Source organism: Drosophila subpulchrella, chromosome 2L (assembly GCF_014743375.2).
Source record: "Drosophila subpulchrella strain 33 F10 #4 breed RU33 chromosome 2L, RU_Dsub_v1.1 Primary Assembly, whole genome shotgun sequence".
Classification (NCBI taxonomy): Eukaryota; Metazoa; Arthropoda; class Insecta; order Diptera; family Drosophilidae; genus Drosophila; species Drosophila subpulchrella.
Genome location: NC_050610.1, coordinates 1,045,119 through 1,055,941, shown reverse-complemented (window position 1 = coordinate 1,055,941; position 10,823 = coordinate 1,045,119). Strand labels below are relative to the sequence as shown.

The window sequence follows — 10,823 nt, the reverse complement described above, 5'->3', positions numbered from 1 at the left end:
ATGCAAACTTTAATTTTGTTTCATTTTGTGAAAACATTCTTTCTGTTCATTTTGAAGAACAGGAACTCTTTTTTTTTTTGATTTTTTTAAGCAAACTGTTCAATTGCAAAATTAAAATTTGATCAAACTACGCACAACCCAGAAAAAAATGTGACGAAAATGATGTTATACCAGTCACTAAGAGCATTCGCAGTTCGATTGAATCCGTATCGACTTTTTCCGGTTTTGTTTTATTTTTCGATTTGCCATTCAGCAGAAACCGAAAAACGAAAGATAAAAACACAACTCAGTTCACCGAGCTGCCGCTCTTAGCCAGATTCAGAGATTGAGGGAGCTGAGCGCAGTGTTTCAAGTCGGAGATTTTGAGATTTCGAGAGTTGAAACATTTTCCACCCATTAAGTTTTTTTTAAGGCGCACGGCGAGAACGGCTCAGTCTCGATTGTCAGCTTGTCGTGAATGGTTTTTTAGCACACACGCGGACCGGGACCGGAGATAAAAGTTCGCGCTTAAGTTATTTAATAACAACAACATCGTTTGCACATATCTCCATATCGCCGTATACACATATATAGCGACATAGCCCGCCGATCGACGTGTGTGTGTTGATATTCTGTGTTTGCCAGTGTGTGCTTGTCATTGTTGCCAGGGGTGGGAAGCGGGAGCTGATCTGACTGATTTGTTATTTTTGCATAAATCAATTTCGAGAGCGCGCGCCATCAGTTTCCGTGCGCTGATCTGTTCTAGATGATGTCGCATGCGCGGCCGGATCGAGTTTGGTGCCTAAGTCTTTCGTCTGCGAATTGAGAGCGCAAGCATATTTCGCTCCTCCATGGCTCTGACCAACTTCTCGCTGCCCTTCGGTGCCCTGGGTCAGCCGTGGGGAGTCACCCTGGCCCCCCTGCATCCGATCCACCAGCTGGCCAGCAACACGAATAATCTGCTTTACTCGCCGGCGGACCACCAGCAGCAGAACCCAGCTGAGGGGGCTGCCGATCCGGAGTACTTCAAGAACAATCCCTATGGGCCCCCGCAGTCGGGGGGTTACCAATATCAAAATACGGCTGGACGCCGCAAGCAGAGTAATGCCTATTTGCCGCCGACGGCGCCGAGTGCTGTCCGAAACTCCGTTTACCACATCCAGCAGGTGCAGCAGCAGCAAACGCAACAGCAACAGCATCAACAGCAGCAGCAGGATCAAAACGAGAACAGCGTGTCCTTCCAGAGCTCCAGTTCTAGTTCAAGGTCGAGCAGCACCACGGGCCAAAGTTCCATCCAGCTGACACAGACTCATGCGACTCACGGCCGGGGCCCGGCGGAGGGCTCGTACAGCCGATATCCCGGACAGCCAGCCCAACCTCAGCAGCAGCAGAAGCAATTTTTCAATGCCCATGGCAGTGCCAGTGCTACCTTTTCTAAGAACAGCGGCAGCTTTAGTATTACCAGCTTTGGCAGCCGGGCGCAGCAGGCTCCGCCGCAGCAGCAGCAGCCGCAGCCCCAGCCACAACAACCACCGCCTTCGCAGCAGCAGCAGCCACCCCCGGCTCCACCACCCCAAAGGTCGAGGCAGGCCAAACCGGAGGCTCAGCCTGCCCAGACCTACGGAGTTGCCCCGCCGGAAAATTACCCGGAACGAGCACCGGGTTTCACAAGGGTTCAGGCGGGACAAGGATCCAGGACCCAGGTGCACGCCGTGCTCGACTACGACGTGGAGGAGGGCGAAGAGGATGAGGAGGAGGACGGAGAAGAGGAAGGGCAGTACTTCGAAGGACAAGAGAAAAGTGAGTCCCAAAAATGATGTTCCAAAGGAAGGTTTCACTGTAACAAATAAATTCGAGATTGAGTCTAATATTTTTAACTTCATTATTCAGCTCGAATCACTTGTTTGTTGGTGAAACGTAATATGATGTATTTGTTGTTCAAATTATGTAAAATGATTAAGTTAAATCTATGTAAGGGGCTTATTTTGCTGTAATACAAGAATTCACATCAAAATCTAATAACATTTTTATTTAATATAAAATTTTTAAAACCTAAGAACAATTTACAGACTAGAATGCTATGTTTATGGCTTAAACTGTTCACTTATTTTAAATGTACATTGTTAGACAGAAACCCTTTCCACTTATTGCAACTACCCCACGTAAAAGTGATTCCAATGAATTTTAATTATATATATTTAATTGCATACTAAATTAAACAGCAACAAATTTAAGTGAATGAGCCTTATAGAACTTCAGTTGAAGGACGAGAATCACTTCCTCCTTCCCCCGAAAGAAATTCCCGAGACTCGCTTGTTTCACTCCTCTGAGTACATTCCATTTCGAGCGTTTCCTGATTTAAAGCGATGGCAATCTGAACAATTAACAAATAAAAACAAATGTTGGTGGTTAAATTTGTTTGCTTTTGTGTCAAAAAATATGTGTAGTGTGAATTTGGAGCATGTAGATCCATGGAGATAAGCAGAGAAGAGTCCCACGTCTGCACACGATCCAAAGACGGGCGCTGAAAGTCATGTTAATTTCTGCGGTTTCGCCTGCTACTTGTTTTTGTGTATCTTTCCAATTGAGAGCAACTTCTGCAACAAGATCGCGGAGCAACTATAACAAATAACCAACCTGTGGGGTAAACAAGCGCACAAGCAACGAGCGGCGACAAGGTCAAAGGTCTACAAACCGATTGGCAAGGTCACTTTCAAGACAGTAATGGCCAGTGTTTGACTTTTATAGCAACTAAAAGGCTGGCACGCATCACGATTTATGTTGTGCCGGGGTGTTCCTCTATCTGTATTTGTATCTGTATCTGCCTCTGCCTATCTAACGGCTCGAGTATCTCCGAATATGTATCTGAATACGCCGCCCTTGTTGTCCTCTTGGAAAACTGTCAGCGGCGCTTCACTTTTCGGATGTTTCACTTTCGGCCTGGCTTGTGGCGCCTCTTTGTTTCTGCCCCTCCATCTCAATCTGTAAGATGCCGAGGCATTAGCCAGCCAGCAACCTGCCAGACTTCAGTCTTCAGACCTCAAGTACTCAACTCGGTTACGGGGCTATTATGCAAGAAGTCGCGTTTAAGTCTTCCGAAATGAGGGGCAAGGGGACGTGCTCATGAACCAGCTCTCATATGAAGACGTGCGCACGCAAGACCCAAACTCGGATACTAGTTTGGGTTGCTTTTTGTCTCAGCACTCAAGTACTCAACACTGGGTTTTCACCTTTGTGCAGGCAGAAAAATACCATAAAAGAAGCGATCTCGAGCGAAGATCAGTGCACAGAAACAAAGAATCTATTTCACAACATGCCAAAAGAATTCCTCATTAGCTGAAAGTGACATGATTTCGATGCACTGTGACAAAAGTTATGAGTCTAGGACCAGAAGCAAAAAGACTTTTTATAGAGCATGGAGAAAATCTTGAAAGAAATGATTTTTTTTCTATGCTAGTTCATATTTTTATGCAAATAATTTCGTAATAAGTCATTGCACATATTTGTTATATATTATTGCTATATATTATTATATATTATTTATCGTTCATAATTATTACGGAATTAACAGAACTAAATTAAGATTGTCAGCATTAATGCAAAAATCACGTAGGCTTAGCAATCAAACTACTTTTTGTTTGTTTTTTTAAGTATGTGACCTAATAGAATTTATTAGAAAATAACTGAATCATAGCTTCAAAAGGGGGTTAAATTAAAATGTATTTTTATATTCTGAGTTTATAAAACCTAACAGCATTGTAAATAATGTAACTTTTTAGGTGTTTTCTGGGGGTATACTCTTTTGATAATTTCGTTGTGTTGTGCTACTTAATTTTGTTTGTTTTAATGTAATCCTTCTGCACCCAATATTTATATTAGATTTAAGTAAACAATAGTTTAGGAAATATATTTTTGCACTGTATGAACCCTTTTTTCGCCTTCTCCAACTCGTTTTGCATCCTGCAGTATGACTATAAAAGGGAAAGTTTCTGTCTGCCCCAGATCCGGATCTGGGCATTACAAATGCCAGGCAGACATGAATTTATACATGCAAGTGTCACCTGCAGTGCGATTTGTATGCAGACACCGATTGCACTTCAGTTGCAATGGCAGATCTTTTTGGGTTTAACCGGGCTGATTAATGCAGTGACAACGGCCACGGATACGACAATTCGTCCGTCCTTGCCATGAATCACCGCTGAAACAGCAGCCATTTAAAGCACTCCAATATCCATTTCCACTTAATTTTCGAAACCATTTACATTCCGTTCACAGATAAAGCGAATAACAATCAGATGCCCACGGTGACGCCCATCCAGGGTCCGATCTACTTGAAGAATGGGACCGTTCCAGTGGTGCCGCTCTTCTCCTATCCGAAACTAAACAATGGATCGTTCCTACAGATTCCGGTAAGTGTGGAGGGACGGAAAGACGCAGTGGGCGGTACGAGGTTCTGAGCGCGCGCGCACTTTAACTGGCACACTGAAAATAAATACTTTTCACAATCGGAAATAGGGCTCCAGAAATTAACTCGATATATAAATTTGCTTTTACAAAATTCGAACTGGAACTCATGCCGTATGAGTAATTTTTAAGGTAACTTGAACCACAATTCACAAGGCCTAAGTATCAAGGGTATTGGGTCTTTTGGAATACATTTTTAGAACACTTTAATCCACCATGTGTAGGGGTAAGAACACGATTCCATTTTTTGGACCGCCCTAATGTAGATAGAAAAAGAAACTTTGTACTAACAGGTAAATTTACACTTATCATTTGTATAATTACCTTTGTATAATGTAAAATAGATACAGGACATTTTTTTCGATCCGACTCTTTTCAGAGGCTCATGTCAAAAGGCTTATCCAGTTAAAACTGTAGTATGTAAAACTAGTATCATTTCTGTGAAGATGTATTAGAACATTTTGATAAAACATTTAAACAAACTATTTTTAATAGATAGTAGTAGTATTAGTAGTATAATAGTAATGTAACTAAAAAAAGGAATAACTTCTGTTGATAATCTGAATATGCCAATGGAGCTTTGCTACTCAATCGTATAAGTTATCTCTTGGTTCTAGTTTTCTTGTTTTCCTCCAGTGTACTCTCGATATCGATCGAGTTTGTTCATTTGCGGAAATAACTTTGACGATTTTGTGTTTCACTTCGGTTTTATTTTCCTTTTTTTTGTTTTTTTGCGCACGAAGGTCGTGCGAGTTCGTTTCATTAAGAGGTGTGATGATGTTGATGACGACGAAAGAAGAGAGAGATTGATATTGAAATCGGCGCATGGCGACTCGAGGAAGCTTAATCCCAAAATCCAACCCTATACTCCACACCCCTCCTCACAAAACCACACTTATTTTCGAATATAAAATGAACTTTTATGTTTATGACTTACTTGAGTCATTTTCACACCCCGGCCATAATTCGTTATGGTCGCCAAATCAATCTGAATCTCAGTACCGCAGCTCAATTGCCTTCTTCAATGCTAAATACTTATAGCTTGAACTTACTATGTAACTCTGTCCAATTTAGATCTGGTGGACGGCTTTGTCGGTGGCTTTGGGATTGGATGTGCGGGGCGATGTCATCAAGGGAGTGCCTTGCATCAAGCGATATCATCAGCTGTTCTGTCCGACGGCCGGCAACAGTTATCCCATGTAAGTAACTATTGTTCTCTAAGTTTGGCATATGGGAAATACCAAATGGAAATGGTATTCCCTTGGAACCGTCGTAAAACTTTGATGCCACCACATTCCCTTGATTAACTCAAGGATGTTTGCATTTCTGTGGTTTTCTTTTACTTGACTTCTTCGCCGAAAAGCTGATCTGAATCACATTTAATCCGGTCGAATGTTCTAAAGTGACATAGTTAACTGTATTCATTAACATAGAACGTAAAATTACTTTGAATTTCATCAGTATGGTTAAAGGCCTTTTATGTATTCTACCATTCATTAGCATCAAGCCGCAACGATATGAGCTCAAAAGCTACCTTCGATAAATTGTTTAGTCCACTTCTTAATCAATTCAACCCACAAATATTAATATTATTAGCTTAATATTATTAGCTTATTTTGGCCAAATAAAAAAAAAAGACCAAGACTGAACGATACAATGTCTAAAAGGATTTACTTGTAGAGTACGACCACAAGCATAGAAACTTTCCATCACGTCACAGTTCGTGGTCAAAGTACCAAATTAGGGTTTTGGCACTTTTTACGGCTTATTATTATTATTAGATTATATCTGAGATGGTTCTTTGAACCTTTAATTTCAAAAATAATAATGATAAATAAATGAAATATGATTATAATATACCCATGCTTCTTTAGACAAAGGGCGTTTTGCTAAGTTCATTTTTTCCCTTTATATATCCGTTACTAGTAGACTAAAAGGGCATACTAGATTTGTCGAAAAGTGTGTAACAGGTAGAAGGCAAAGTTTCCGACCCAATAAAGTATATACATATATTCTTGATTAGAAGCACTAACCGAGTCGATCTAGCCCTGTCCGTTTGTCCGTCTCTCTGTCTGTCCGTCCGTATAAACGTTGACATCATGCAGATTCTTGAGGTTCTGGGACAGTGCAGGTTTACTTCAGCAGGCTGCCATGCCCACTCTAACGCCCATAACGATAAAAACCGTCTGGCACCCACATTTTTTAATATTTATTGAAAAATTTAGTTGATATCTTGTTTTGATCATAAATTTCTATCTACATGCCAAAAATTGTTCAATTTAGACCATTTTTAAAAGTTATAAACAAATTCTAGTTGTATATCTCTATCTCCCTCGCACTCCTCTTAGCTGAGTATCAATGGATCAATCTTACTGGTGAATCACTTGGTGTGGCATATGCCTTCATTACCGATTCGTAACATCGAAATAAATTAAATTTATATGAGATTAAATTAAATTTTAAGATATTAATAGAATTATTTGTAATCCATTATATATAATTATTATACAATTCGCCTTTAATAAACCCTTTCTATTTTAGTGATAAGATCGAACGTTTCATAGACGACAACAAGGCTTTGATGCGACGGATGTATGGAGACTTCGAGATGAACATGGAGGGTCCTGGTGGAGGAGGTGGAAGACAACAAGCCAAGGTGCGAAAGCGTCGCTTCATAGACGAGCCGGATATATTTATTCCCCCTGGAGCATTTGCTGCCAACGCCGGAGAGGCCGGAGAGACCGTCGAAGCCGGAGACAGCTATTTTGGACAACTCCGGAAAAAACGCCAAGCTGCCGCCGGCGGAAATCGAAACAGGGGCGGATCTGCCGGAGGAAGTGGCAATGGGAACACCAGTGCCAACAGGCCACCGGGAAACGGAAATGCTAATTCTGGCACTGGAAGACTCGATGCCTGCGAGTCGAAGATTGAAATTGTCACACCCTATTGGGCATCGAATTCGGCTGGAAAGATCAGGGCCATTGTAAACACACAACATTTCGAGCAGGCCATTCACCAGGAGGTGTGCAGGTTAGTACTACGATTTAAAAATCTAATAAATGGGGTATGATCTACGATTTTTAAAATAAATAGCTTTTACCTAAAGGTACCAAATTACACTTCTAATTAAGTTCTTATTATTTTCAGCAATACCCAAACGCCGAGATGCGAGGGCGAATGTGGATGCGAACAGAAGTACAAATGGCATCGATTGCTCGCTTACGATCCCGACAACGATTGCAAGGGCATTTTTATGGATTGGTTCCTGTTTCCTTCGTGCTGTGTCTGTAGATGTAATCCCTAGATCACCTGACTCTGAGCAATTAATAAATATACATTTGATAAATGTAATTGAGACAAGTTATTGTAGGTAGAATGCCACTGAATGTATTTTAGTTGTTGTTAAGTAGACCTTATGTAAGGCCCTAATCGGTAGCTCTAGTTAAGATCGCTTCTACACATAGTTAAGGTTTAATACGAGCCATATGTATATTTCTCAGCCTTCCGTCCTTGTTCCCCCATCAACATGCTATTACTCAACCTTCATTTTTTTGTTCTACGGTAATTGTAAATTTAATTGTGTAACGATTCAAGTGAATAAAGTCTATGCAAATATTAAATACGAAATTTGGGTTTCAGAACATCCAATAATGGCATTTCAATTAGCATGTTAGCAATAGCCTAGAATATCACGTGTGGCCCTGTGAAAGTTAGATAAGTTAAGATATTTAACTAGCTTATATATTTTATAACTGCTTCGCTGATTAAATGGGCATTTCACGCTGATAAATGTAAGAATAAGGCCGCTTGTACGAACACGAGGGTTCCTTTAAATTCAAACTTCTGCCACCGCTTCTGGAGGAGAATTACGCAATGCATAGAAAATGCAAACGATAATACGTATTAAATTTGCAGACATATTGTTTAAAAATAAATTACTTACATATCTATGTTACATGTACAAATGATTTTTAAATTTGATTTTAATAGAAATATAATAACAGTATTTTGAAATATTGTCCATACTTTAAAGGTATCGTAGTTTAATAAGGTTTATATATATTTTTAAATGTTTATAACAAACTCACCGCGAAATCTTGGGCTCTGTCTATACTCTCCATTTTAAGCGTAATCAACTTTACTATTACTATGCATATTAGCTGGCTAATCTCTCTTAATAGGTCTATTTTCTCAGTCTCTTTTATACCCTTTCAGAGGGTATAATGATTTTAGTCAGACGTGTGCAACGCATTGACCACACAAAGTGTATATATTCTTGATCAGGATCACCAGCCGAGTCGATTTAGCCATGTCCGACTGTCCGTGTGAACGCTGGGCTAACTGCAAAGTTTGTGATTTAGATTCTTTAGCTCCGTACGCAGCGCAGGTTAAATATACTGTGGCACCCACAATTTTGATGCTAGAATAAAATGTGCTGGTTTCGTCAATACCTACCGATTGAGGAAAGAACACTCTAGCGCCCACAAACACCCGAACCACTAAAATTAGTCTGACGCCCCCATTTCTAAAGATTTTTTAAAAGTGTTAATGGGGATTTGTTATGTTTATTAATAACCGTACCCATATCTACATTTTTTTCTAATGGGACCATTCATTAAGAAGTTATGGCCAAATAATGTAACTCGGAAAAAGTCGCTATGCTGTTTGGACATCTCAATCTAGTTGAGTAAAGGGTATCTGACTATAGAGCTTTTCCTTGTATTTATGTTTATTTTTGCTAGAAAAATAATAAAAGCGTTCTCAAACTACACGAAAATGTTTAATGAGTATTTGTTAAATTAAAAACAAATGGTTTACTTAGCCAATTTCACTTATTAACTAATCAATTACCTCAAGACTTTCATTTTTTCGTGTATATATAGTAGTCGCCCTCGCGTCACTACGTGGACTGCTGTTCACAGTGATAGACCGATTTAAACAATCTTGCTTAAAAAGAAAAAAAAAAGTAAGAAAAATGTAATTGACCATAAACAAGATTTGACTTTGAAGAATATTTAAAATTAAGTTAGCCGTAACGTATTCTGTCGTAGAAAAAACGGGCATCTAAACTACATATCTGCTTAATAACAAAGTAGTAGGTAACAATTACCCCAATCTTACTATTATACAAAATGTATAAAATGTCGAGTAGTCAGTTGAATCGCATGATTTATTAGATTGCCATATGACAGATGGGGAAACCCCATAGCAATTATTGACTTTTTGATCAATTTCAACAATAAAGTTGCTAAATTTGGAATGCTTTAGTTAACTCAACGAGTATACACACAAAGGTAAATAGCTTGCATTAAAAAAACACACATAGAACGAAAAAAAATGGGTTGCATCGGCCGGGAATCGAACCCGGGCCGCCCGCGTGGCAGGCGAGCATTCTACCACTGAACCACCGATGCTTGTGACTTCAAGTAACCAAAATCGAGCCATGAAGTTCATATTTCAAAAAGCACGAACCAGAGCTTCGAAAAGCTTTCAGCCTAGGGCAACACAAAGTAATTTCATTGTTAGCCATAAGTCATGAGTTGAATTCCATTGATTATTTTATATTTTGAGTAATTGTTTTTTTTGTTTTAATAACATAACCAGAACGCAATGGGCATCTACAATTTTTGACTTTTTCATAATGCGTTTATATGCGAAAGGTCATAAATAAACCAGCAGCTGAATGGGGCGGCTTGGGTGTGTGAATGGGCGTATTGCTACAAGAACGAGTATTTCTCATCCAGTGGGGGTCGTAAAAACCCTTGCCCCGAGTCTGGCCCACTTCCCATGCCCGTCACGTATTCAATCACAGCAATGGCTACACAAAACTGCGCTATATCAAAAATTTCGGTCTATCGGTCGTGCGTGGTATACAAATGGTCCATTTCACCGACACCACAGATAGCCAACATATAGTACATATCCCAGCAGCGAGGAGGAAGACCATAACAATGGAGTGCTGGGCCGGTCCCCAGTTAACGTTAACCGAAGTCGTAGCCCCGGGGACTGGGCCATTTCTTGACGCCCGCAATGTCAACAAATGCAGCCATGGCGACGGCAGCCACAACGACCAGTTCAAGTGGTGTTACCCTGTATTATATATATCTATATTCATCTTGAATATTTCTTCATTTTTGAGATTCAAAAACTAAATTCTTTATTAGAAAACAATATATCAAGTGCCATCTTTAAAATATATATAACTTTTTACTTAATATTAAGAATATCTATTATTATATTAGCTTTTACTTTCGTTCCATCTAAAATTGCATTTCATTAAGAAGTTAGATTCAAAAGTTAAAATGTGAGGTAATGATTTGAGTATTCACAAACTAAGTTATGTTGGTGACTAAAAATCACTTGATCACTCCTTCTTCCGA

At 39.7% G+C, this 10,823-nt stretch overlaps 1 protein-coding gene and 1 non-coding gene across 2 annotated transcripts; one reads left to right on the top strand and one right to left on the bottom strand.

Annotated features, from left to right (window-relative positions):
* Window positions 1–448: 448 nt before the first annotated feature.
* Window positions 449–8,360, top strand: LOC119548281 (protein spaetzle 3). Its single transcript, XM_037855446.1, has 5 exons — window positions 449–1,779; window positions 4,255–4,388; window positions 5,518–5,642; window positions 6,985–7,473; window positions 7,591–8,360. Exons 1-5 carry the CDS (start codon window positions 831–833, stop codon window positions 7,745–7,747), a joined length of 1,854 nt encoding a protein of 617 aa, XP_037711374.1. The 5' UTR covers window positions 449–830; the 3' UTR covers window positions 7,748–8,360.
* A 1,426-nt stretch (window positions 8,361–9,786) lies between these two features.
* On the bottom strand, window positions 9,787–9,857 carry Trnag-gcc. The gene has a single exon. It is a non-coding gene; the product is annotated as a tRNA-Gly (tRNA).
* Window positions 9,858–10,823: the final 966 nt, after the last annotated feature.

Coding starts and splice junctions, on each gene's coding strand:
- LOC119548281 (XM_037855446.1), top strand. CDS start 831: ATGGCTCTGACCAACTTCTCGCTGCCCTTCGGTGCCCTGGGTCAGCCG. Junction 4,389..5,517: donor GATCGTTCCTACAGATTCCG/GTAAGTGTGGAG, acceptor TGTCCAATTTAG/ATCTGGTGGACGGCTTTGTC. Junction 7,474..7,590: donor ATTCACCAGGAGGTGTGCAG/GTTAGTACTACG, acceptor TATTATTTTCAG/CAATACCCAAACGCCGAGAT.